Below are 27,271 nucleotides of genomic sequence, written 5' to 3'. Positions count from 1 at the left end.
GTTGTCCTTTACATTTTTCAGGTCGGGGTTTTTATTTGAATTTCATAACCTCATCCAGTTATTGAGTTTAAGCCTTGGCCTGTTTGAATGGAATATTCTGCTCAGTGCTTTCAAATGGACCAAGAATTAATATCAAATTGGGGGAAAAGTCTTTTTCCTGTAATATTTATGAATGGTAGCTTCTTCTATTGGCTTGTAAGACCACATACTAATATGTTATTTCTGTTCAGCAAAGGTAGTTTGGAGAATTCTTCTGTTTAAAATACTACATTGTTTTCTAAACAAATTAATATCATTTGATATTATCAATTCAGTGGTGGTTTTGTTACCAAACTCAGGTTCGGCTCATAAGCCAATGATTGAGAAACAAGGGTTGGGGGAGAGAAAAGTAGATTTATTCAAAATGCCGGCATTCCCGGAAGATGGTGGACTATTGTCTTAAAGACCATCTGCCAGTTCTAGATCAGTCAGGTTTTATAGGTACGCAAGAAGAAGCACAACAAAGAAAAGGGGGAGTTAGTCACGTGACTCCTCTGGAGAACATCTCCTGGGGTCCGGTTTGTTCTACCATGGTTATCTTGAACCGGATGTAGGGGTGATTCATATGTCATCTGACAAAACTGCGGTCCAGAATTGCAGCCTGGTTGCCCCTGTCCGGATGGCTGAGGGTTGACTCAGGTTCTTTCAAGTCAGCATCTTGCCGATTAACCAAATTAATGAGATGCATGTAGCCTCAAGAAAACACAGTTATTGCATCAGGTAGGAGGGGAAGGAAACAGAAGAATGAAAGAAAAGAAAAAAGAAACTGGATTGTTAAATCTTGAAAAATACACCATCACCTTTTCAGTTTCACTGTGCTGAAACCTTCATACATTAATTTTAGGAAGTTTAGACGCCTCATTTCTTTTTAAGCAGTGTTACTGCTTCCTTTTGCATGCGTGAAGACATGATGTTGAATTTAAAAGTGGATGACCTTAAAGTAAACTATGGAATTTAAACATCAGAGACTTAATTGCAAAGATTAAAAAACAGAAAGTTTAAAAATTTATATCTGCTTTTGAGATATGGATTACTGACAAAAGATGTTCTTTTTCTACTGCAGTTAAGTCTTTAGCTCCTTACAGTTACTGCCGGTATGAAACATGAGGAGACATTCTTGAGTAAAACTCCCCAAAGGTGACCTTCTGTTTTAAGAACTAATGAGTGCTTTTCAACATTTGTTCATTTGTATATTGATCAGAACAAAGATAATAGTTCACAAATTATAACATCCTCTGATTTTATTCTTATAAAAAAAAATTTTGGCCCGTTTTTGGGTGTTTTCTTTTATGTTCCTCTTACCTCAGCCTATCTTGCTTTTTATAATATCAACAGGGATGCAGAAAAGTTACTCTCTCTTAAATTTTTAATATTGCTCCTCTGTTTGGATGCATATGTAAATATACACACATCCATATACATACGTGTGTATATATGTATGTGTGTATTTATTGTTTTTTTCTGTAAAATGTTTGTATTTTTCCTTTGATTTTAAATTTAGTCAACAGATATTTCTAAGTACCTACCTTGTGCCAGGCACAGTGCTGGAAGTATAGTGATGATCTGGTAGAGACCCTGCCTTCTTCGAGCCTTAGAAAACCTGTAATACATAGTAGAGTGCAAAGGGAAAGATAATAACCATTATTAACATTACCAACCCTAAAACACTACTTGCTGGTGGGATTCTCCCCATCCATGAATCTGTTACTGTTACTTGGTTTTCTCCTCTGTACGTCATTGAGATCATACTAACACACAGTTGTTTTTTGTTTTTTAATTTATTTTTATTTTTATTGGGGAATATTGGGGAACAGTGTGTTTCTCCAGGGCCCATCAGCTCCAAGTCACTGTCCTTCAATTTAGCTGTGGAGGGTGCAGCTCAGCTCCATGTCCAGTCGCCCTTTTCAATCTTTAGTTGCAGGAGGCACAGCCCACCATCCCAAGTGGGAATTGAACCGGCAACCTTGTTGTTGAGAGCTCATGCTCTAACCAAATGAGCCATCTGGCCACCCAACACACAGAGTTTTTTAAATTTAAATTTAACATTATATTGTGTTTTATGTAATTAATAACACTTTGAATCTAATTTTAATGAGTGTATAATACTGCATTTGTGGACAGTCCATAATTTACATAGTTTGGGGGTATTTAGGTTGTTTACATTTCTTTTCTATTGTAAATAATGCTGTGATAAACATCTGCATAAAATTTTGTCTTTTGGATTCTTTCCTTAAGAAATTGTCACTACTAGCCAACTCAGTAAGGCAACAAAAGGAAAAAAATATCATTTCTCAAATGATTTGATTGTCTAACTAGAAAAATGAAAGCGAATCATTGACTCTAATAGGAGTTCAGTAAGATTACAGGATATAAACTAAATAAACAAAAAATGAATAGCTGTTTAGTATGCTAGCAACAGTATAGTATTAGAAAACCTGATCACTTCAATGATCCTTGTCAGAATAACAAATGTTATAATGTACTTCATAAAAAAAATAACAAAAAGACATGCAATGACATTGCAGGTTTAAAGATTCTAAAGTAGTTCTAAATAAAGAGGAGCCATCTTCGCTACCAAATGGGAAGACTCAATATTACAAAGAATTTAAAGTTCCCTAAATTAATTTTTAAATTGGATGCAAAAACAAAACAACAAAACCAAGAGTGTTTGCCATAAAATTTGACAGCATGGTACTACAATTAATTGAAGAAGTAGAATTACTGGAGTCAGCAGGATTAAGTATAATGCTGTGATATTTGAGTTGGTGTGGGATGGCACACGGATAGAGAACACAGACCGTCGCTCCTGTCGGAAGAGAGACCACAAGAAGAGACCTTCGTGTGCATGGGAACTTCGTGTGCAGGACATCATGTTACAAATCTCTATGGAAAGAGCAGGCAATTCAAAAAGTAATGGTGGGACAGTATGATAAAAATAAAATTATATTCCTATAAATAAATTCTGGATAAATTAGAGACATACATTTTAAAGAGAGACTTTTAAACTTTTAGAAGAAAATATTGGAAAATATCTTAATGATATTGGATATTGGGAGGATTTTTTTTTTGGGGGGGGGAGAATATTTTTTGAACAAGATACAAAAAAGCCCAGACTATAAAGGAGAATGATAAATTCAACTATGTTAAAAAATTGAACTGTGTAAGAAAATATACCTTAAACAAAGGTAAAAGACAAGCCACAGGATATGAGAATATACTCAGACACGTGTCTCATGAAGGATTAATATCCATGGTAAATGAAGAAATCCTACAAATCAATAATAGAGAAGACAAAAAAAGACCTAGGAGAAAAATGGATAAAATATCGGTAGATAAGACCAATAACAAGTTAAAATTCTCACTAGTTATCAGGAAAATGCCAGTGAAAGCAATAAGATAACATTTTATACCATCATATTAGTAATAACTTAAAGGCGAAGATGGGGCAAATGCTGTTTTTTATGTTACTGTTGGGTTATAAAATTGTTAGAACTGCTTTGGAGAGCATTTTGGTAGTATCTAATAATGTTTGAAAGATGCTCCAATGCAAAGTTTCAACAGTTTCCATTCTAGAGTCCCCTAGAGAGACTTTTACACGTTTCCGAAGAAGATGCAGAAGGAATGGCCATTCCGTCATTGTAATAGCAAAAAATTGGGAAATAACCTAGATTTTAATTGACAAACTCTAGTATATACACAGAATGGAAAACATACAGAGGATATTATGAAAGATCTATATCTTTCTGTATCATCATGAGTAAATCTGGAAGACAATTTCGCATGAAGAAACACAGTTGCAAAAGGATGTGTTCCAAATGATTCCATCTGTATAGATTTCATAAACATACAAAGTACTTGTGGGAAGGGTGCATAGCATCTTTAGAGAGAAGTTGCTCTGAAGAGGCTGAGAGAAGAGTAGGATTGGAACTTTATATTTAGCTGTATTTGTATCTTTTAATTTTTGTGATCTAAGGAAATTTGGTAGGATGTTAACATTTATTAAATCTAGATGATGGGTATTAAGTAAGCTTTTGCATATTTTGAGTATTTCATAACTGAAAGTTTTCGGTTAAGACTAATAGCATTGCAGTCTTCAAACATTGATCAATCAAACAATACGGTGAATGTTTAAATAAAATAAAATTTATTACAGTAAAAGACACATTGCCATTAATCTCCCTCAAAATACTCCCTCTTGCTTCAAACACACTTTTCCCATCATTCTTGCCACTTTCTGAAGCAGTTCTAGAAGTCCTCTTTTGTGAGTGTCTTTAGTTGTGCTGTTGTGGCTGCTTCAATGTCCTGAATCATTGTGATTTTGGGGAAGAGCCAGAAGTTGTACGATGCCAGATCTAGTGAATGAATAAGGTGGATAAGGACACACCATTATGTTTTGATTTGCCTGAAATTGCCGTATCAGAAGCATTGTGTGACACGGAGTGTTGTCATGATGGAGTGTGATTTACAGCACACTTTAAAACACACTTAGCTCCCAACTGTAGTTCTCACCCGATTGCACCAAACAAGTGTACCTGATTGAAACTTGTCACACACTGTTACTAAGGTTGGACGCGCCACTTCCAATATTGAAGATCTCTCTGCCTTTCTGTTAGATGGCATTTGGCAGTAGCATTCACCATATTTCTTGACTACAAAGAAAGGCTATGTGTCACACATCACTTCTGGTAAGACAATTTCTGTCAAATAAAAACATTACAGGGGTGGCCGGTTAGCTCAGTTGGTTGGAGCATGGTGCTGCTGACATTGGCATTGCTGGTTCGATCCCCACATAGGCCATTGTGAGCTGCACCCTCCTTAAAATAGTCAACTATGCCATTATAGCATGAAAACAATATGTAACCAATGACTATGGCTGTTTCCCAATAAAAGAATTAAAAAACAAACAAACAAACCAAAAAACATTATGGTGTGTCCTTATTCACCAGATCTGGCACTGTGCAACTTCTGGCTCTTCCCCAAAGTCAAAATGACCATGAAAGGAAAAAGTTTTGAATCAATTCAGGACATGGAGGCAGCTGCGACAGTGCAACTAAACACACTCACAAAAGAGAACTTCCAGAACTGCTTCAGAAACTGGCAAGAACGATGGGATAAATGTGTTTAAAGTGAGGGGGATTAATGGCAATATGTTTTTACTGTAATTTTTTAAATTTAAACATTCACTGTATTTTTTTGATCACACCTCGTACATCAGACTGAACACGTACTGCTGTTATTTTCTTCCCTTCCCCAAACCCTACCTCCGTGTTATTAAAGGAATATAAAAAGATACAAAAATGCAATGACAAATAAGAGTAGAAGAAATAGGAGCAGATTAGAATTAACACAGTTTTGGTCAGGGGAGAGATGGATGTATTGTAACTAATTTAGTGATATGGAGAGAGCTGAATGTGAATGCCTTTGCAGAGAGATTCTAGAAAATGTTGACCCTCTAACACCCCAGAATTGGAGGCCCTAAGTAGCTGGGAAGACTGGATTGAGAGGTGGGACTGGTTGTAGGTAGATAATCGGGGCCCTTCCCTTATTTAGTGTAATCATAAAGGCTCTGGAAACAGGGAGCGATTATTTGAAACATTTTTGCTAAGCTTGGTTCCTGGAATGCTGGAAGCCAGGCAGGAAAGGGAACCAGTCTTCTCTAGAGAAGCTGAGTACATTCTAAAAACGACCTATGGATACTGGCATTTTGAAGTTCACCCAAATATAGACGGAAAACCCTCTGTCTGATTTAAGCGGAAAGGAATTTATGGAAATAATATTTAGGACTTGCAGAATCACTGGAAGGCCATGAAATTAGGTTTGGAAAATGGGCAAGAGCAAGGGATGACACCAAGTGACCAAGACAACACTCACATTCTACAAGAAACCTGGCGTGATGCTGCCCCTGAGCCCTGGATGTCCAGCTTTGCATTGCCACCACCAGCACTTTAATGAGGGTGCCACTGTACACCACAGCCACCACTGCTGCCACCAACCTCTTTGTAAATGGATTCGCTGCCTCTCTGCTCTCTCCAGACACTACTTTTCAATTCAGCATGCAGGATATGCATATCCTATTGGTTGAGCGACAGGTTGTATCTCTGCACTCTATCTGTAAGAATGGTTGGTTAAGGGACAATGTAGCATTTTTAGCTTTCTATTTTGGAAGACAGATTCTATATAAGGCAAGGAATTTCCCTGGGTATAGGAAGAGTGCTCAGAGACTAAACAGATGCCAGGCAGTCATGATTGTATTTTTCCCTATGTCCAGTTTCCCCAGGTAAACCCACTGGGTTCCTACCCAATCCCCTACAAGAAAGTTTGTTTAGTAGTCAACAAGCCCTACCCCCATACAGATACTAAATATAAAAGGATAGCCCGTGATAGCAGACATATGAGCAAAAGCTTTCCATGTGAGAAAGACAGTGATCACCACAAACAGAAAAAAAGTAAACTGGGAAAATATAGACACTGAATGTGAAAGAAAAGTTTAAATATTGCAAAATACTGCAGTCGTGAAATAATAGAATTTTTTTATTGGAAGAAACAATCAAAGGACACAAAATTTCTTCAGAATTGAAGTCTAAAAGTCAATATGAAAAATTAAATTGTCTGGTTGGAAAATGAAATTCAAAAAGTTCTTCCAAGTGCCTCAAAGAAAAAGAAATGGAGGGTGGGAGAGAAAAGATAAGGAACTATTCGGGAGGTCCAGCATCCAATACATAGAACATTTACAAAATGAAAGAAAGAAGTAAAAGGAAATTATCAAAAAAATAAAATAAAATTTTACTTCACTGAAAGAGATGTTTTCATATTGAAAAGGCCCACTACATGTTCAATACATGGACTCACGCAGAGGCAACTCCACTATTAAAGAGATTATCCTTAAAAAATTCCTGAAAAAGAACATGTAATATATAAAAGAGCAGGAATCACAATATGATTGGATGTTTCAGTTCCAACAGTAGAAGCTAGAAGATAATGAAATAACACCCTAACAAGTCTAATAACACCCTAAAAGGTAAATGTTTTACTATTTAGAGTTCTACAGCCAGCCAAACCATGAGTCAGTTTTAAGGCTAGACATGCCCAAACTCAAAACTTTTACAACCTATGTACTTCTTAAGCAATTGCTGAATGAACATAATGGTCCATCAAATGAGGAATTAAACTAAGAAACAGGCAGATACAAGATCTGAGAAGCATGGGATCCATTCAGGAGAGGAGGGAAGGCACTGCCAGGAAGGTGATGGTGGCACATTTCTGGGGGTGCTTGTGCAGTCGACCCAGAGATTCGTCAGGCTGAGAATGGAGAGCTCGAGGAGAGGTCTAGGGAAGAGAAATGGAGTTGATAGTGCACCTGCTGCTTTTGACCGTGTAGGGAACAGTAATGAGAAGAATTTTTTTTTCTTACTGAGTTTAGGAAGAATTAAAGGTAGGTACATAGAAACTAAGCAAATGGGGGTAAAATGAAGCCATTATTAACCCCAAGAAAAAGAAACAATTGAGCAAATATAACCATAGTAATATAAATCCTGATTACACACACACACACACACGCACACACACAAACACACACGACTGTGATATAACCATGATTCACTCACATACACATATGTACATCTATACATACATATGAACATAGAAAGGGCAAGAGAAGTGAGGTAGGGGCTTACCGGGAGCATGCTTATTTCTCCTAAAACAGAACTTCAGCAGAGAATAAGATTGATAAATCAAGAAATAGTACATGAGCATGTTATGTAAGAACGTGGAAATACTGGAGGACACAGTGCTGCGAATCCCCAGTGGTTGGTTGCTCCTGGGAGCGGAGAACATGAAGTGAAGCCCTGCCGTGTTTTGTTTTACTTTTGTCTTTTCTTTGTATGCCTGTAGTGCTATTTGCCTTTAACTAGTGCATGCATTCCTTTGATAAAAACATACATGAAAAACTAAATAAATAGCATTTTGGAGTATCTCTGTACCATAGGTTTATGCTCCTATGGATTGTAAAATCACTTTTCAGTGTTTGTAGTACCACTGGTTTTCCTGTTCAAATGTGGTCAACATTTATCATGAAGTCTGTGCTACGGACTAAGTATCCTAAAGCCAAGTCTCTGCAGTCACTTTGGCCTGACGCACATGTTGCGGGGGGTGCATCAGAAAACCTTGAAAAATCAAGATGTTCTGTCTGAAGTCTTTGGGAGCTCACAATGTAGGGCAAGTGTTGGGGACTTGAAGAGAAAGAGTGGAAGCTAATAGCTCACAAGGAATGGAAATCCTGGCCGAGCTGGGGTGGGGGGCTGCTGACGGAATGAAGATTGCAGAGAGCTGGTGTCAGGTGAGCAGGAGTCCTGGGTCTCAGCAGCGGAAAATCCCTTCTGCTTCTGGATGGCCATCATTTCCAAATGTGGAAAGAGAGACTACAGCGCCCAACAATATTTTCTGGTTTACTTGCCATTCCCCCCTTCCCCACCCCCGAAAGGGTTCTACTGATTTCCATTGCTTCTAGCAACATAAGGATGTCTGTTTTAACTCGTAGACCATTAGCAGTGCGTACTGGCATTCCTAGACCTTTTCCTAGTAGGTATAAAGGGATGCGGTGTTGTTTTGATCTGTGTGTCTTTGCTGCTTTATACACATGATTGTTATAACACCGGTTAGGCTATATTCCTTGTGCTGTGTTCTCCTAAAAGAAGTTTTCTTACTCAAACATATTCTTTCTTTTAAACCGGTTTCAACTACAGTTTTGTCAGAAAACTTCAAAATCAGTTATTTTGTGAGAAACTTCAAACTGACAGCCCCTCACTGTTTTATTGCAAGCAGAGCTGGTGTTCGAAGTTAGTAATGCATAGTGAAATCATAATTTCTTCAAAGTGGAGAATCCCTGGGATCTGGATTTTTTTAATCAACATAAATTACCTGCAGCCTCTCAAGAGATGCAGTAAAAAAAGGTAACATGGCAGGGGGATGGTGTGGGGTGTGGACAGCTTCCTGAAAGAGATTATTCCCACGTGGAATCTTGAAAGAGAAAGAGGAGAAACAAGGATGGGTAGGAATAAGCCACGAGAAGGAGGGAAGAGAATTGTATGAAGTCGTGTTCCAGCAGAAGTTGCTGCTTGGTTTCTCCTGAAGGCTCAGGAGTGCATGCAAAGTGAATTCCTGTAATTGCAGCTGGTTCCCTTTCCCTTTGGAGCTGAAAGTTCAGAGAGTGTAAAGAGACACAGCTGTTAATAAAGGAACTCTATCATGCATTTGGGAAATTCTTCTTTTATCCTGAAAGTGGAGGGAAGCTATTGGGAGGTTTTAAGCAAGAGAGTGTAAGTGTTGTGCTTGCATGCATGCACTTTAATAAATACTCAGTACTGAACTAGCAAATGATCAAATTTGTAAGCAAGCGCAGATGCAGACACACAAGACTACATTTTAAGGTCAAATTTACCATTTTAGTTAGGGGATTGATTTCACTTTTCCACAAAAATGAAAAGGGTGAACAAGAAACAAAAGAAGACCTTCTGCTGCAAGATTTTATCTTTGAACACTTGGTTGGTTTGCATTTTACTTAACTTTTTTCTAGTTTGTAAATGGACGTTTAAGTGATAAAGTTAATAAATTTGGAAGTAATTCTTATTTAACAATCAGTGTGTTTTTGTTAAGTTTGGGGGAGTAGATAAAAATAATTTTATTTAAAGGTCATGTATAATGTGTATGTATATTTGTATATGTACATAATTAATTAAAAAAAACACCAAAAATCTGCAGGAATGTGGTGTGCATTGAATTAAAATTATTTCATTTGCTCATCTTAATTTGTATTGACAAGTTAGCAGAAACTTATGTGCAGGGCTCCTATTTTCAGAACCAGGGTATATATAAAAGATTGAAAATGTGTCCGTTGTCAAGTGTTTCATCAAGTATGTTTTGTCAACTTGGCAAGGGGAGGGCCCCTACTTCCCCTGAGCATAAGCAGATTCTTTTCATTCTTCATCCTCCATCCCTCTGCCTTTCTTTTCTGGTTCTGTAAGTACTTGGATTATGTCTTTTCCGAAATGAGCTATTCTGTGCACTGGTTCCTTTTTCTCTCCTCTGTTCTTATTCAGTGCCTGCCGTGTGTGTGTGTGTGTGTGTGTGTGTGTGTCCAACCCACACACACAATGTCTGGAAGAATATACAAAACTATTAGGGGTGGCTACCTTTGGAGTTGGAGTCCCCTGAAGGAAAGAAAGATGCATGTTTCACTTTTCCTGCACTATTGCAGTTTTTTTTAAAAAAAAACAAGAAGCATATAATTCATTTAAGAAACAACTTCGAAAAAGGGCAGCAATTGGGGTGATTTTTTTTTTATGGGTGAAAAAATTATATGAGGGTAAAAGATAAAAATGAGTTTGACCATCATTAATTTGATGGGGGTCATCTTAAAATTCTGGTTTCTGTTGTGTCTTCCACCTGTGCTGTACTAAGCACCCCTCCTTCTGTTTCCCTATTAATGTGTTTCTTTGCTTTGCTAGGATTTTTAATAGCTGACTCAATTGTGTATTGGTTTACCTTTTAGTTATTTCATTGTGATGGTGCCTTATCCAGCTCTAACTGATTCACTTCATGTTGCTCTTTTAAGAGATTTGCTCATCTTTATGGCTCTTTTTCTTGCCCTTTGATGATGAGTGGCTAGAAGGAATGAAGGTCAAACAGGCTATTTTTTATTCACTGCTGTTGTGAAGGCTCTTTATGGGAGAGATGAAACTAAAATGTATTAAATTTTTGTTATGTGGATTTTTTTGACATGTCTCCCTCAACACTGATATTTACAAGATAAGCTTAATGACATTTTAGATTACAATATAAATTCTATTAATTTATCAGTTAATTTCTAATTTATCTTGGCTGAGACCATGTGACTTTTGTTTCGAATGATTCCATTTCAAGGACCCTGAAGTTAGGTCTTTGGGGATAAGGATTGGATGCATCTCTGCCCTCACGAACGTTATCATCTAATTGAGGAGAAAAGGCCCAGTCATGTGTAGAGTGAATTACGGAATTTCAGAATGTAGTAGAAGGAGAGGCTTTTTAGGAGGGTGGGTGCCCAAGTGCCAGGGACATGGATGGGTCAGACGTCTAGAACAGTGCTCCAGTCTCTACTGAGCGGCAGGGTCTTCACACCCAAACTGTGGCGGACAATACCTGCCTGTGCAGTGCTGTGGGGATAAATGAGGGGGCGTACAGTAACTGGATGCTCAAATTGTAGTGACAACTGATGGCAGCAGATTGAAAGACAGCATGGTGTGGCAGATAGGATTGAAGTCAAGGAAGGAATGAGGAAATCTGGCTTCACATGTGGACTCTGCCCTTCGCTGTTTAACCTTTAGTGGGCTTAGTTTCTGGCCCTGAGACACCACATGTGGAAAATGAAGGGTTCCAACGAGGTCTTCTTTCCAATAACGCACAATTTTAAATTCTGAGTGTAAGACCAGAGAGGGGCACCCTCAATTCAGTTTCGGTCGTCGGGTAGAGCTTTATGACAAGGTGCTACAGTATGTCTAGGGCAGACATATTTCCTGCTGTGATGGGAAGAAGGAAACATTTTGGGGGTCAGGTGCCATGTAGTCCTGAATTCCAGGCCTGAGTCACAAGAATGGAGGTGACGTTGAGGAGTCACTGAAAATTTCTGGAAGATAAGAGACAGGACCACAGTAGCTTTCTAAGGAAGTTAATTTTCAATATTTTTTCCCCTACTGGATGTATTTCCTCCGGTGTAGAGCTTCATGTCTGGGTTGGACTTAGCAATGATACTCAGGCTATAAGGAGAGGCCTTTTTTCTCTTTATATGAGGTATGTTCAAAGTAGCTTTTCTGCCATAAATTCTCTAACTGCCAGCCCAGTGTTCCCTGACAGAGAGCCCACTATGCAGTGCGGACTTTGTGTCAGACCTCATAGGGTGCCTGTGAGGACCGAAGGAATGAACAGCGGTCAGAGTGAAACGGGTGACAGGGTCCTGCTCTCTCAAAGCCCTGTAGGGAGGGAGAAGACTCAGAAAAAAGACTGAGTGCAATGAAACAGACAAAGAAACCATCTGCAGTCCGTACTTAAGGAAATGCTAAGGCATTGTGGAGTGATTTTATGGTTTAATTTTTTCCGTTTAAGCTCTTGGTCCTTGGGTGGTATTTTAAAATCTGCTAAGTGAAATATGGTTGCTATTGATATTAATTAACCTTGATTAATAGCGGTTTGGGTATTAGAGTTGTGCATAGAAGGAACTTCATGTTCACCCATTCTTACCGATAATACTTTCTGCTCTTTGCTAAGCGAGATCTAAATGTGCTTTTTCAAGTGCCCTTTCTTAAATTCTTTTTGGAATATAAATATCCAAATGAGAAAACCATGATAGCTTTAATAAGCCATTGTGACCTTCTGTCTTACTGAATGAACCCTCTCTTCCTACACTCCGGTCTTCTTTTTCCAGCTAATTACAGAGACTTGGGGGTGGAAGTGTTCCCTTTTTGTCTCCTGGTTAGATGGTGACTGGCTTAGTGCAAGAGTAAACAGTGCTCAAATAGCCCATGTCAGCAACCGGAAAAGTTGTTTTGGTGACACAGTCTCAGCCGAGGAGCCTCCTGTGTGGATCCAAGGCAATTTTTGTGGCTTATCTAATTTAAATCAGACTTTAAAACAGTTCAGACCACCTCTTTCCCTTCTGACCTCAGAGGAGGAAGTCAATACTAGTAGACTCTTCCTCTCGAGGTTAAGTATACAGTTTCAGTTCCTCAAGCCTCCATGCCAGATAGCACTTTCCTGTTGCCCTCCTGAGGGTTTGTTGGTCTGTAAGTCCAAATGGGAACTGTCTCCAAGTTTAGCCCAAATATCTGCAGAAGGAGGATTGTGAGGCCAGAAGGTACAATGTACGTGTACATGAGAAGGTAGATGTGTGCCAGGAAAGGGGGACAAGTGATGATGGCTCAATCTGTGCTTTGTTTAGTTGGCCTCACCTGGTGTTCCAGGTCATTACAACCTTGTGAAGGGGTGAAATGAGGCTCTGAGCAGGAGGGGACTTTTAGGTGAGTGTTAAGTATAATGAAAACATCTGCAAATGAGGAAATACAAGCAGTCGTGTTACTCTCTATGAGGTAATTATTCAAATCCTGTAAGTACTGCTAATCTTATAATCTTCAGTACTCTCTACTTTATGTAGCCCTCTTTGATTTCATTTTAAGCAGGGGATTTAGCACAAGATAATCTCATTGGAAGGACCTGACATCTGTTGAATTTTGATTTTTTTGGTGACTTGAATGGTTGGAGGTTTAACATAGTGCAGTATTTTATAATTAGTATTCAAATGTGTGTTCATTATACCACATTCTCAGATCATATTTTAATTTTCTTTTTAGTGACAGAAGGATAGGATTATTTTTTTCTCCAAAGTATTTTTTTCTTCTGATTGTAAAAGTCACATGTGCTAATTTTAGAAAATAAATAACATAGACAAATATAAAAAAAGGAAAAAACAGGGCGGCCGGTTAGCTCAGTAGTTAGAGCACAGTGCTCATAATACCAAGGTCACCGGTTCGATTCCCACATGAGCCAGTGAGCTGCGCCCTCCACAACTAGATTGAAAACAATGACTTGACATGGAACTGATGGGTCCTGGAAAAACACACTGTTCCCCAATATTCCCCCATTTTTTTTTTTTAAAAAAAAGGAAAAACAAATTATTCATAATCCAGTTACCTAAAGACAATCCTTTGGTGAACTTTCTTTGGCTTGTTTATATATCTATATGTAACTTTTTCTTTTTTTTTAGCATAGCAAAATATGTAATATATATACAAATTTATTTATAGCCTGAATTCTTCTAAAACTGGGCCTGCAGGTTCCCAGTTACGCTCAATAGGATGCACAGTATAAAAGGTTCGTTTTTTTATTTTTTAAGTGCAGTCATGGTCAAATCAGTTAAGACATCTCTTAGTTTAATAAAGTTAGTGTTGTTGGGTTTTTATTTTTAACTGCAGATTTCATGGAGCCTTTAATATACTAAAACGTATTATCCTGTCCTAAGGTAGGTGATATACAGTGTGTCCCTGCCTTAGTTAACTGTGGAACCCCTTTTCTTGGTGCATTAATAACTTGAGGAATTTGAAGCACAGTTTGGGGAAAGTTGACAAGCATTGCATCTTGTATACTAGACACTTACTGGTTGTCCGCCCTGGCGTCCACTTCTCACATATCCTTTACGCCAGATCATGCTTGGTAAGAAGTTGTTTAGTACCAGATTATATTTGCTAGTCAGCTGTTCAGAACTAGATCACAGTTTACATATAGTATTGATGAATACATTTTTAATGTATTTTAAATGAATAGTAATATACAAATTAGTACATTAAAAAACACTCATTGGCTTCATTGATCTAATCTGGTCTCTGGATATCCAAGGGCCAGGTGTGGACTCTGTCAATGTCTCTGATAAGGTGTGAACTCCAATTTCTTTTCTTTGAAAGTGTTAGTTTACTGCTCCTCAAACACTTACTGTTTTTCCTCTAATAATTCTGATTCACTGTTACCTTTCTACTTATGTTATTCTATTTTTACTCTACTTTCTACCTCTCACCTTCCTATTTTGAGCTCCTCAAACCTATCTCTTTGGCATTAAATAATTGCTTTTTCATATGTTTCATCATATTTAAGTATGAGATAAACATTCACATTTATTTCTGTTCTCCTTTATTTTGCCAGCTGTTGCACCATTTCACTACTCATCAATAAGTACACCATGTAACTTGGTCCATACCTTCTTTATTCCATCACCCCTCTTCTGTCATCAAGTGTTCTGCCAAATTTTCATGTTGTTTCCTTCACCCTCAGATATACAAAGTATCTTTAAGCCCTACTAGGCCTTTGACGTGTAACTTTCTTTATGAACTTTTTTTAGTTGTTAGCAGGGTGGGTGGGAGGCAAATGTTATTCTCTCCTTTTGGTTCTTGGCCAAACAGACACATTTTAAATTGCTTTATTGCCTCTAAATCCCAATGTAACTTTATCCTCTTATACATGTTTTATATCTATAATTTCTTCATCCAATTGGTTAATTTCAGGGCAAGTTATTTGAATCTACTTTCAAATCAGTGTTTTTCAGGTAATGAACATTTGGAGAGCAGGAACTAGGTTCATCAACTCCATTTTCCCCAATCCTTCCTGCTTTTTGTCAAAGGGACAGAATGCAAATGAAAGAAGGGGGAAATGCCAGTCTAAAAAGTTACGTGCTGATTCATAAATTTTAAATTATCCATGACATTGCACTACGATGTTTGTATGTATTTTAGGCTAACTTGAAAGATGAGATGTCCCTTTATCTGAGTTGTTACTTTAATGTGATGTGAGTGAAATTCAGGAAAGCCAAGAAGGGATATAAAGAAAATAGTTTGCCTTATTTGGTTATCTTAGCTAATCGAATGTTCAAGCACTGTGAAGTTATAGTTCTGTTTTAAAATAAAGTTTTCTATTACATTCTAAAGTAAGAATATTTATGAGTATTCTAAATCTGTGTATGCAACTTCATAAACTGTTTACATTGACATGTTCATAAATATTCTAAGATTGTATAGTTCTGGATTATTGGGGCATTTGAAGTTATTCATCATTAAACAGTGAGAGTTGGCCCTGTATTTGAGGATATACCAGTTAAGGAATCTCACAACATACCATTTTAGAAAATGGAAGTATTTGATGAGGAATGCTATATCTTTTCAGTGAATATACCATATTGTATTTAAATCATTTCAGGAAAGAAACTATAGTTGTTGGTTTTTTTTTTTTTTTTTTTTTTTTCCTTCCCACATCTTCTTGTATAGCCTTTAAACTATTTTTTATGCCCTTGGCACAAAGGAAGTTTCCCATGTTCTTTTTGTGTGGTTCCTTGAATTATTTATTGTTCTCACTTCCTTACCATCTATTTATTTCTTGGAAATTTTTTTCTCTTCATTTTTCTGCTTGTTTGTTAATTCATTGTAGAAAATAGATAAGGACGACATCAAATGAGCGCTTGCATATATTTTATCTGGAGTGTAGGGGAGCGGGTCATGAGTCGAGATTTGGAGGTAGAAGAGAGATGCATAGAGATGGTCTTTAAAGCTGCGAGTACCTATGACGTCACCAGACAGTACTGGCTACCATGCAGATATCGCCCCAAGTAATTTCATTCTGTCTTCATTCAGTTGCACAGGCAATTGTGATCCAACCATGTCCACACCCTGCTTTCCAGGGTAATATTTTTACTCCAAGGGACCCATGCCTGCCGTCTCAGCCTAAGGCACTCAGGGCTCATGTGCATCCTAATACAAAAACTATGAAGAATGGTAAGAGAGGTAAGCCAAGGATACCACCCTGGAATCACCAGCTTTTCAGTGGAGCCCACCGATGATGTTGAGGAGAGAGAGAGCAAGGGAAAGTGAAGCACAGGGCTGTCAAGGACGTGTAGAGAAGACAGTTCAGGAAGGAGTCGGGGAGTCAAGAGTGTGGGGTCTCAAAGAGCCAGAATGACAAGGGCTGTTTTACACCCGTGTCTGTCCTTGAGGGAAGGGACTGTTTCCTCAAAGATCCCTGGCACCAGGGGTGCGGTTGACACTCACAAGAGAATGCAGAAAGGCTGGGGATGGTTTAGAGGAGAGGACAAAGCACTTGGAGCAGAATGGCTTTATCAGAAAAGGGTGATGGGTTACCTTGTGATAGACTACAAGTGATGAAAAGACTTTCAACTGATACGACTAGATCTTGTTTTCTGGTACAGTTTCCAACAACTCGCTGACCTAAAAGTAGGATTGGTATTCTAGCTAAACGGATCTACCATGGACTCTAATAGTACTTATAGCTGTAAAGTTACCCGTGTAACAAAGGAAATATTTTTATATACCCTGCTCTTTCAACACAGAGAGGTGACATGCTATAAGTTAGTACTGTTCTACTGTTTAATTCTGTTGCTTTTTACCATATTTAATGGTGCTCAGGCGGGTTTGCTGATAATCAAGACAGTTGCTAATAATTGTCAGCATATGTTTGCTATCTCCATCAATCCTACGGAGTAGATTTTAGGTGTTACTGATCTGCCATCATACCTTGTTTTATCTTGCTTTGCTTTATTGTGCTTCACAGATGTTGCGTTTTTTTACAAATTCAAGGCAGGACCCTCCCCTAGCAAAAAGATTGTAGCTCACTTTATTGCGATACTCGCTTCATTGCAGTGGGCTGAAACCAAACCTGCAGTATATCCGAGGTACGCCTGTATTCCACACTTGGTTGACATCTTTGTTTTTTACTAGTAGCTTAATAAATGCACAGCATATGTATTTCTATATATGCTAGTCAGTGTCCAAAGTTTGTATTGCACCAAAAGGGGGGGTGGTGCTATAAATAAGGGTGAGGGAAGGGAGGGAGGGAATGAAAGTGTGGAAGTGGGAAAGAAGGCCCTTAGTACAGAAAAAAAATTGTCGTCTAACTTAGTTGTCTGTCTTGAAGTTTACCTGTGAGCACACTCGCCTCTTATGTGCCCATCTATATTTTGAAATTAAAAAAAGAATTGAGTTGTTATAATCAAGATGTAATTAGGCTTGGTATTTCTTTTAAATTGTGAAGAAATTTTTGTTTAAAATAAGAGTTTTAGAAACCCATTTAAAAATACACAAAGCATATGGGACGGTTCTGAGGAGGAGTCTGTACTGGTGATGGCCCAGCTGGGCATGTCCAAGTCAGTCCAATTTATTGTATTTTAGGGCTGGCTGTCAGGTTCCTTCTGCAATGGCTGTGACTTCACGTATACCTCAAAGGACAGTTCTGCAACAAACTGTTTTCCAAGGGAAATGAATTGTGGCAAGAATGAGCTTTTATCACGGTGGGACTGGAGTGTTGGCCTTGTAGAGAATGAAAGTTCTGGGAATAATAAGTGATTTATTTTGATTTCTATGAGCTTGTGAGAAACATTGAAAGCATCTGGTTTTTATAAGAATCCACTTAGAATTACTCTTTATGCTGGTGTATTCTTTCTTTGAAAGATATTTCATTGAAATATACAGCTCCCTCCCCCCCAACTGGTTACAAAATAGCTCGTAATTTCTGGTTTGAGTTGTCAAAAGATTTTTTTCCTTTGGAGATGGACTGGTGCTTACTTTGCATTTTGGTTCAGTTGCCTGGTTTCCTTCCATTTTAGGAGGGGCCTTCTTGAACCTTAGCTATGGCCACATGTGCTGCCTTCGGACGCAACAGTTAGCACGTTCTTCCGCTTGAAGGCTTACTGTTCAATAGTAGCTTGTAAAGTTCTGAAACAAAAAAGGAAATCACAGCGACAGCAGAAGTATCTAGTAGGCGCAAAAGCCAGGTTTAATTAGGTAGCAGTTCGAAACCATTATCCCCTTCACAAAAGGTGGGGAAGAAGAGTGGGAGTGAGAACAATTGGCGTTTATCTGACCGGCTGCCCAGCCAGCCCCTGGGAGCCCAGCTGGAGCTCTGCTGGCCCTGCATTCTGCAGGCAACGTGCAGTTTTTGAAACACCCCTAAATGTTCCAGCCTTTAAATAGCAGCGAGTCTTCCAAAATGATGCTGCGTACTGCAAGAGAAATTAAAGCGGCTGCCTTGGAGGCAGGAAGCCGATGAGCGAGATGCTTAATTATCGTGGAAGTAAGTGCTTGTTACCGCTGCGTGGAGTGCAGGGAGCGCTCGGGTCGTCCTCGGGGTGTCAGCCGTGATTTGTAGACAATGCAGCCCTGTCAGCGCAGTGCTGGTTCAGCAGCATCTTTCCAAACATGGATTTGGCAAGAATTTAAAGGCCACCTCTTGTGTAATTTGTGGAATCTTGGAAGAGGGTCCTCTGCCTTTATTTTCAGGATGTACACTACCGGGCAGGATTTTGTACTCCGAATTTGTGCCTCTTGCCTCCTGGCCGACGTGCTCCTGAGGAAGTTGGTTTTCTTCGCCCAACACCTGAAGGACGTTAACAATTCTCTGTAGTTCCTTGGGAAGTAAGAAGAGGTCTAGCCATAGCAGCACTTTGTTTCTGCTGTCCTCCTAAATTAGCGCCGAAGGGTGGGGTAGGTTGCCATCGGTAAGGAAGTGCAGGCTTTGTTGATTTGTGAAATATTTCTAGCTTTAGGAGTAGATGACTCTAGAGACAGCTTGGGAGGAGGTGGTGCTGAATGCCGTACTCGTTCTGAAATATGCCTCATCGGGGTAAGTAATAGGGGAAAATACAGAAGAGTGCTCATGGTATGATGGCTCTGGGAAAACCCTGTTTATTTCCTCTGTTGCATTTGCTCTTGCCAACTATGTTAAGCTTTTGTAAAGAAACAAAAGACGAGTTAGCTTTTGAAATATGGAAGGTGTTAAAAAGTGAGCATTGCAACATAGTCAATAAAATAATTTTTCAATTTTTAGTCTTATTGAAAAACTGACACTACGTTGCTCTAAATGCTAAACTGTTGGTTATGTCTTGACTATCTGGCCAGCACGGTGGTTCAGGATATTCTACCTTATTAGAGATCATTGGAGTCTACTTGGAGTAAAAACCTTAGTGTCCTAGAATGAGATTCCACCCCCTCTTCCCCAGTTATATGAAACAGTTCAATTAAGCTGAAGTATTAATAGTCTTTTAAAATACGTATAATTTAAATAATGGAGTTTAGTAAATGCTTTCACTTTCTTCCTTTCTTTCAAACGTGCTTTACTAAAATATATGGGTTGTGAACTGTGAACCACAGCCATTATGGAATCTTTTATTTTCACGTGTCTGATTTTGGCAATTGCATTTATTTATATTATATTAATATTTATTTTTAGATGTATTTATCAAACGCTAATTCTAACTGTCCTTCTGTCTTTTAGAGAAAGCATGGGATTATGGCAATCACAGAGTCCCCGTAATACAAGTTCCATTCAGTTTTTTCTGAAAGGAAGCCATCTATTAAAGTGAAGCAAAGGAACTAGTGTGGATTATAATGTTTTGAAGATCTGGATTTTTCAGAAATTTGAAAATAAAGCACCATTTAACCTTTAAATGAAAAAGATTAAGATCTCATGCAACTGCTGTGTTTGCTGGAAACCGTTCTCCAAAAGGGACGTGCCCATTTAAAACTTCGATATGATGGTCCTTTCTTCAGGGATTTAAGTCTGATTGCTTTTACATCATGACCAGCTTGAAACGGTCCCAGACGGAGAGGCCTGTTGCCACCGAAAGGGCCTCGGTCGTCGGCACAGATGGCCCTCCCAAAGTCCACACCGATGACTTCTACATGCGGCGTTTCAGGTCCCAAAATGGCAGCTTGGGGTCTTCCATCATGGCTCCTGTGGGGCCCCCCCGCAGTGAAGGTTCTCACCATATAACCTCAACCCCCGGGGTCCCAAAGATGGGGGTTAGAGCAAGGATTGCAGATTGGCCCCCACGGAAAGAAAACGTAAAAGAATCTAGTCGTTCAAGCCAGGAAATAGAAACCTCAAGTTGCCTTGAGAGCATGTCCTCCAAAAGCAGTCCTGTGAGTCAGGGAAGTTCTGTTAGCCTCAATTCCAGTGACTCAGCCATGTTAAAAAGCATACAGAACACGCTGAAAAACAAGACGAGACCGTCGGAGAACATGGACTCCAGATTTCTCATGCCTGAAGCCTATCCCAGCTCCCCTAGAAAGGCTCTTCGCAGAATACGACAACGGAGTAACAGTGATATCACCATAAGTGAACTTGACGTGGATAGCTTTGATGAATGTATCTCGCCCACATACAAGACTGGGCCATCACTGCACAGGGAATATGGTAGCACATCTTCAATTGATAAGCAGGGAACATCCGGAGAGAGCTTCTTTGATTTGTTAAAGGGCTACAAAGATGACAAATCTGATCGAGGTCCAACTCCAACCAAGCTCAGTGACTTTCTCATCACCGGTGGGGGCAAGGGATCCGGTTTCTCTTTGGATGTTATAGATGGGCCCATCTCACAGAGGGAGAACCTCAGGCTCTTTAAGGAAAGGGAAAAACCACTCAAGCGACGTTCCAAGTCTGAAACCGGAGACTCATCCATTTTTCGTAAATTACGCAATGCCAAAGCTGATGAACTTGGGAAATCATCGGATCTTGAAGATAACCGATCAGAAGATTCTGTCAGGCCCTGGACTTGTCCAAAGTGCTTTGCCCACTACGACGTCCAGAGTGTATTATTTGACTTGAATGAGGCGATTATGAACAGGCACAATGTTATTAAGCGGAGAAATACCACCACGGGGGCTTCAGCAGCTGCTGTGGCTTCCTTGGTCTCAGGACCGTTGTCCCACTCAGTCAGTTTTAGCTCCCCAATGGGCAGCACAGAGGACCTGAATTCCAAAGGAAGCCTCAGCATGGACCAGGGAGATGATAAAAGCAACGAACTGGTAATGAGCTGCCCTTATTTTCGGAATGAGATAGGTGGAGAAGGTGAAAGGAAAATCAGCCTGTCAAAATCAAATTCTGGTTCCTTTAGTGGATGTGAAAGTGCCTCCTTTGAGTCTGCACTCAGCTCCCATTGCACGAATGCAGGAGTGGCAGTGCTGGAAGTGCCCAAGGAAAACGTGGTGTTGCATCTGGATGGCGTGAAAAGGTACATTGTGGAACACGTGGACCTCGGCGCCTACTATTACAGGAAATTCTTCTACCAGAAGGGTAAGTAGAGGTCTTCTGTTATTTTAATTTTCTGTGCTGTGCTTTCTGAAAAAGAGTACTGTCTGTCTGGTTTTTTTATTGGTGACATAAAGATTTTCAGGAACTCCTTCTTTTTCGTGGTAGTAAAACAGTAAAATAGGTATTTGCCGCCATGTATTTCTTTTTGCATTTTTGAGTTACTTTCTCCTTTCAGGTATTAAAATGTCTTGTATATTAAATATTAATTTTTTTTTAAATAAAAAGTCCTTTGATTTAGCGGATGAAATTATAGTCTTTGTGTAGAAGACTTGTGTCACCTTTAGGGATAAATGTTAGATAAAGTTGAAAATATTTTAAATATAGCTTCATCTTAAGGATTACCAAAAATCTTATTGCTGCCTTTCACAATCAGAACAGGACTATTTTTCTGCCTCAGTGTTCTCATCGAATGTAATACCTTCCTCTCCATTTCACAGGAATTTTAGTGAAAATTAGTTACATTATTTGACAAAAGTCACAGACCCAATGAGTCTCAGAGCCAGGAATCAAATTTAGGTCTTAATTTGAATGGGGCACTGAAGAGATAAGTACTTTTAACATGTTTGTGACTTTCAAGTCTTTTCTGTTTTGTGGGGGGAAAATATATACATATATTATTAGATTGTACTTTGTATACAGTTTTATCCCATATTTTTAAGAAAGGCCCTGTGATTTATTAAAAAGTAAGTAGTTTAAATGAACTCTCAGCGACTTTCTAAAGAGTTTATGAGCAGCATTGTTATTTAAAGAATGAGTTTGTCATGCAAGCACCCAGAGCAGGATGCTTGCCAAAGGAGGACATGCAGTTATGGTCTATTGGGAGCTCAGTGATCTTTTTTTTTTTAACTAAAGTTTATTGGGGTGACAATTGTTAGTAAAGTTACATAGATTTCAGGTGTACAATTCCATAATATATCATCTGTATATCACATTGTGTGCTCACTACCCAGAGTCAGTTCTCCTTCCATCACCTTATTTTTTATCCCCTTTACCCTCATCTATTCAGTGATCTGTAGCCCTGCTGAGAGGCCCCCTCTATGCGAAGGACCACAGCAATGTTTGGATTTCCCACCTACTGTTTTGGGATTTTTGAATCTTATTTACATTTATTCTTCCGAATGAAGTTGCATTTCTAGAACTCATTATAGCTTTATGACATTACCCACTTTAGAATAAAATTTATCGTAAGATTATTACATGATAGACCCTATTCACAAAAGCTTATTGACCAAAAGAGTCTTGTCTTGTTACTGAGTATCTGTGTCTGCTGAATATTTGTGGCAGGGGTCCTGGAATCAATATGAGAATGAAAACCCCAACTTCATTTTTAAGCAATCTTTATTCTCTCAGAATAATTTTCTAGAGTTAAGATTTCAGAAATCACTTCCTTCTTATACTGTCCTTTAAGATACAGGGTTTCTCAATGTTGCCATCTTGGCATTTGGGGCCAGATAGTTCTTTTCGGAAGGGGTGCTGTCGTATGCATTGCAGGATGTTTAGCAGCGTCCCTGGCCTCTACAGCCTAGATGCCAACAGGTGTCCCCTGCCCCCACTCCGGCTGTGATGAACTTAAATATTTCCAGGCATTGCCAAATATCCCTTAGGAGGTAAAATTGCTCCTTTCTGAGAACACCTGATTTATTGCACCTCGGGGGAAATTTTCCATATGTATTTCGGAAGCTGTCTATAGATGGAGGCCATCTTGCTAAAAACCAATACATTGAGTTCAATGTAAGAGAGAGAGAGAACATAGTTACAATCTTATTTATGTAGTAATGGGCATTTTTTCCCTATTAGTCACTATGATAATATTAATAATGAACATTTTTGAATACTTATTATGCACCAGAAATTTTGCTAAGCATTTGCTATGACATGCATTTTCTCATTCCAGCCTCTCTCTGCCCATTGAGGTAGGTACGATTATTGATGGCATTTACCAGATGCAAACACTGGGCATAAGTGACCTTGGTGGTTAAGCTGTTGAGGAGCTAGTAAAGTTGGAACCAGGATTCTACTTTTGATGTGTCCGATCCGAGCTCTGTCCTAACCGCTGTGTTCTGTCTGTTTTCTACTATATTAGTCTAAAGGGAAGGAGTATATTTTTATGTTTAAATCTGGTAGAAATTTGTTTAAAGTATTTTTATCTTTCCAAAGTATGGGATAAAAATTTGAACGCTTATATTCCAGAGTAATCCAGGTTAGCTTATAACACTTCATAAATTTAAAAGCTACTAGTCCAAAGTAGTTTCTAATTTGAAGCATGGAAGACACCCTCTTGTTCAACATAATTGGAACTGGCTACTTGAAAATATCAGTTACATCTGTAAAAAAATGTACATATTCAAAATGTTTTATTTTCATTAAAATATATAAAAATATATTTGCCAAACTCTTGTGAGGCCAAGGGCTTTTCTGTGACAGTGATTCTACTATTTTGAATTCTACGTTGTGTTAATAGTATAAACCACAAGAGCAAAAACGCAGACACTAGCCAGGCAAGCTGAATCTTACAGAATCTTAGGTTTCATATATTTTTTCTCATTTTTTTTATATTTGTCCCACCCACATCTAATGCAACAGTTTTCTCTTCAGTGACTTGCCTTTGTTAAGTCTTTCCAAAGCCTTCTACTTAGTTTTTAGTAGAAACAAGATTTATCTTTTGAGCTCATATTCCATCAGCTTTCATAACATTTAATTAAATTTCATAATTACAGTAGCAAGTCAACTGGCATAAACAGGTTTGGGAAGACACAGCCGACTCTTTGTCAGCATGAAGTCCAGCTGGTGGGAGCAGAAATTCTGTGTGTGAGGCACTGGAGATTGCCTGTTGGTGCCACTGGACATTCGTCATCCTGGTTTATAGAGGGAACTGTGAACAGTAGTTAAGCCAGGAAGTTGGTTCAGTGGAGGGCAGTGACAGAGAATGCCAGCTATGTTTTCTTGGGCCACACAACATAGCACTTCCAAATCGGGCAGGTCATTTACCACAATACAATAATATACAACAAATTATGACTCTTAATATCATTTGAAGCTGAAATTAAGCTCCTAACGTATAATTGTATATTAGAACACATATGATATCTACACTTTTTATCACTGTATAAAATAGTCAACTAATTCTGTCTTACAATTTTTTGTATACAACTTCGTTCACTGAAATTAGTACACTAACTCATTTTTCCTAATCAGAACTTTAAAGTGAGTTGTCCTGTTGAAGGAGTCCATCAGTGTCAGATGTAATTTATCTTCCAGCAATGGGGTGTAGCGCTCCTGACTTGCTTGTCACTTTAACCTCTGTTTCACCATATATTTTCCATTCTGTTTAATGCATTCCTGACTTCATTATGGCTAAGTCTCTGTGGAACAAAAAAGTTCACTTTACTGAAGTATACTCTATAGTCAACATTATATGTAAAATTTAGATGTGTTTGGCTGGTGAAGCTGCAGTCACCTTTTAATATCACATGGTTTTTAAAAACATCATTATTTTGAAAAGTTAGACTTTAGAGGACATTTGACTTCAACATGCAAGCCACTAGAAAGATGCTAGACCGATAGAGGAATCCCACTGTTTGCACTTATTAAAATAAGCAACACACCATTACTGTTTTTCTTTGCAGTCCTTTCTTCTGTTCATTTCCCTTTGCTGTTTTGCTAGTGTGTGTGATGTTTCTATGGGGACTCACCCAGGATTAAAAGACAGTAGTAATACAGCTGACATTTATGGTGTTATTACTTTGTGTTTATGCAGATCTCCTCACTTAATGCTCGTAGGACCCCAAGGTGAAGCTGTTATTGTGATCAGTCTAAGTGATACAGCCACAGCCTTCCAAGAGAGGCACAGACCAGGCCGTAGGATAGTATTAAAACTAATCTGGTCATCTCCCTTTCAGTACATATTTGTTTTATATTTAGCTTTTATTTTCGTAGTTACCATGATCAAAGAACCAAGGAAATTTATATGTGGAAAATACTAAGTTATAGGATAATTATGTTACTTATAGCTGACATAGCTTATTTAGGAAGAGACGTTTTTCCTAGCCATTACTCACCTCGTTTGCTATGGCCACATGGGACGTTTTCAATTTCGCACTGAATACACAATCTTTGAAGCATGACCTCCCTGAATCCCATTCAGAGAGATGCATTAATGGAAAAGAGCCCACGGGTTGCCTTGGAATGGAAAAGAGCCCACGGGTTGCCTTGGCAGTGGTGTTTGTTGCTCCGTTGATCAAAATGTTGATAGGCTTATCTGCTGCTAGGTGGGGTGTCACTCTCAACAAATTACTGAAGATGCTGTGTCAAGGAAGGGTCTCTCTCTGCTGCCCGGCGGCCGGGAGATACTGCCATTATCTGGTCGGAAGCGCATCTAAGAATATTTTCCCACTCCTGAAAAGAGGGAAACCCAGTGCTTGTGCACCTGTTCAGGCTCCTGATAACTAAGCCACCAGATTGGATTGTTGTTTATTGTTCTCCTTCCTCCTCCTACACCGCCGCCTCTCCTCATCCCACCACACACTTGTGTTTGCACGCACACACGCACACACCCACATCAAATCGGGTTCAGCCAGGATCATCAGTTTGAGGACACAAACAAGTGGGATTTTAGTTGCTGTTGTAACATCCAGTTTTCTTTCTTTACTCCTCATCCTCTTGTAATTGGCCATTTTTAACATCTTTTCTTTAGAATATATGCACTTAACTTCATTTGTAGTTGAGGTGACAGCTTTAGCACTCGGATGTATTCTCCATTTTGCTATCAGGAACTATATACTTCAAGGTCCAGTTTGTTAAATGAGCATCATTAAGTAACTACGTATTACATTTTAGTGGAGCATTGTGTGGTACATATATTATGGAACGTCAGGGGACACCATACAGCTAGGCTTATTTGTAAAAATCGTGCTTATTTTTTTAAAAAGTCCTTCAGTGATTATAGCAACATTAGACTTGAGGAAAGTAGTGTGGAACGCCTTGTAATTCAGAGTTCTTTAAGGATAATTTCTATGTTTAGTTTTTTTGATGTGGACGGTCTTATATTTTAAGTAAGTGATAAACTCGAGTCAACAGGTCTGTTTCACTGAACCATGTTGGGCTCTGTGCTCTTGAACTTAACATTTAATCTCTGCCAAAGTTACAGGGAAAGGTTTTGTGTTTGTATAATTTATTGTTTTAATGTCCTCGTCTTTTACATTTTATTGTGATCACATAAACTGTGTAAAATTTGTTTGAAGGCTGCTCTCTCATTATGTTGTCCTTCCCAGGGGGATTTGGGGCACTCGATAGCGTCTTGACAAACGAACCTAGCAATGCTTTGCTTCTGTCTTTTTATCTGCTCAGGGTTTCTGGTAGCAAGGAGGTCATTGTGTATGGAAATTTGCATGGTTGCTCCTTTAAAGACAAACATCCTCTCCTTTCTTGGCTGTGATCTCCTGAGTCCCAACACTGAGTGTCTGAATTCTGATCTATCTCGAAGGCATTCCAGATTTCATATTACCTGAGCCATCTCAGTGCAGAGATTTGTGGAAGTTGCTTAAAAGGGCATGTGCCTCACCTGCTCCTC

General features: G+C 38.8%; 1 protein-coding gene across 14 annotated transcripts in view; it reads left to right on the top strand.

Annotated features, from left to right (window-relative positions):
* Positions 1–27,271, top strand: part of SIPA1L1 (signal induced proliferation associated 1 like 1) — a 348,723-nt gene that overhangs the window by 177,220 nt on the left and 144,232 nt on the right. For 11 of the 14 annotated variants that reach the window (XM_033107759.1, XM_033107746.1, XM_033107752.1 and 8 more), the window contains one exon: positions 19,885–21,684. In XM_033107759.1, the coding sequence (XP_032963650.1) occupies positions 20,187–21,684 (1,498 nt within the window). In that variant the 5' untranslated portion in view covers positions 19,885–20,186. Of the gene's footprint in view, positions 1–18,573; positions 19,234–19,884; positions 21,685–27,271 lie in introns of those variants that run through there. The other 3 variants (XM_033107754.1, XM_033107758.1, XM_033107755.1) reach the window with 3 other exon arrangements.

This window comes from Rhinolophus ferrumequinum, chromosome 6 (genome assembly GCF_004115265.2).
Source record: "Rhinolophus ferrumequinum isolate MPI-CBG mRhiFer1 chromosome 6, mRhiFer1_v1.p, whole genome shotgun sequence".
Classification (NCBI taxonomy): domain Eukaryota; kingdom Metazoa; phylum Chordata; class Mammalia; order Chiroptera; family Rhinolophidae; genus Rhinolophus; species Rhinolophus ferrumequinum.
This window is presented reverse-complemented; position numbering and strand designations above follow the sequence as displayed.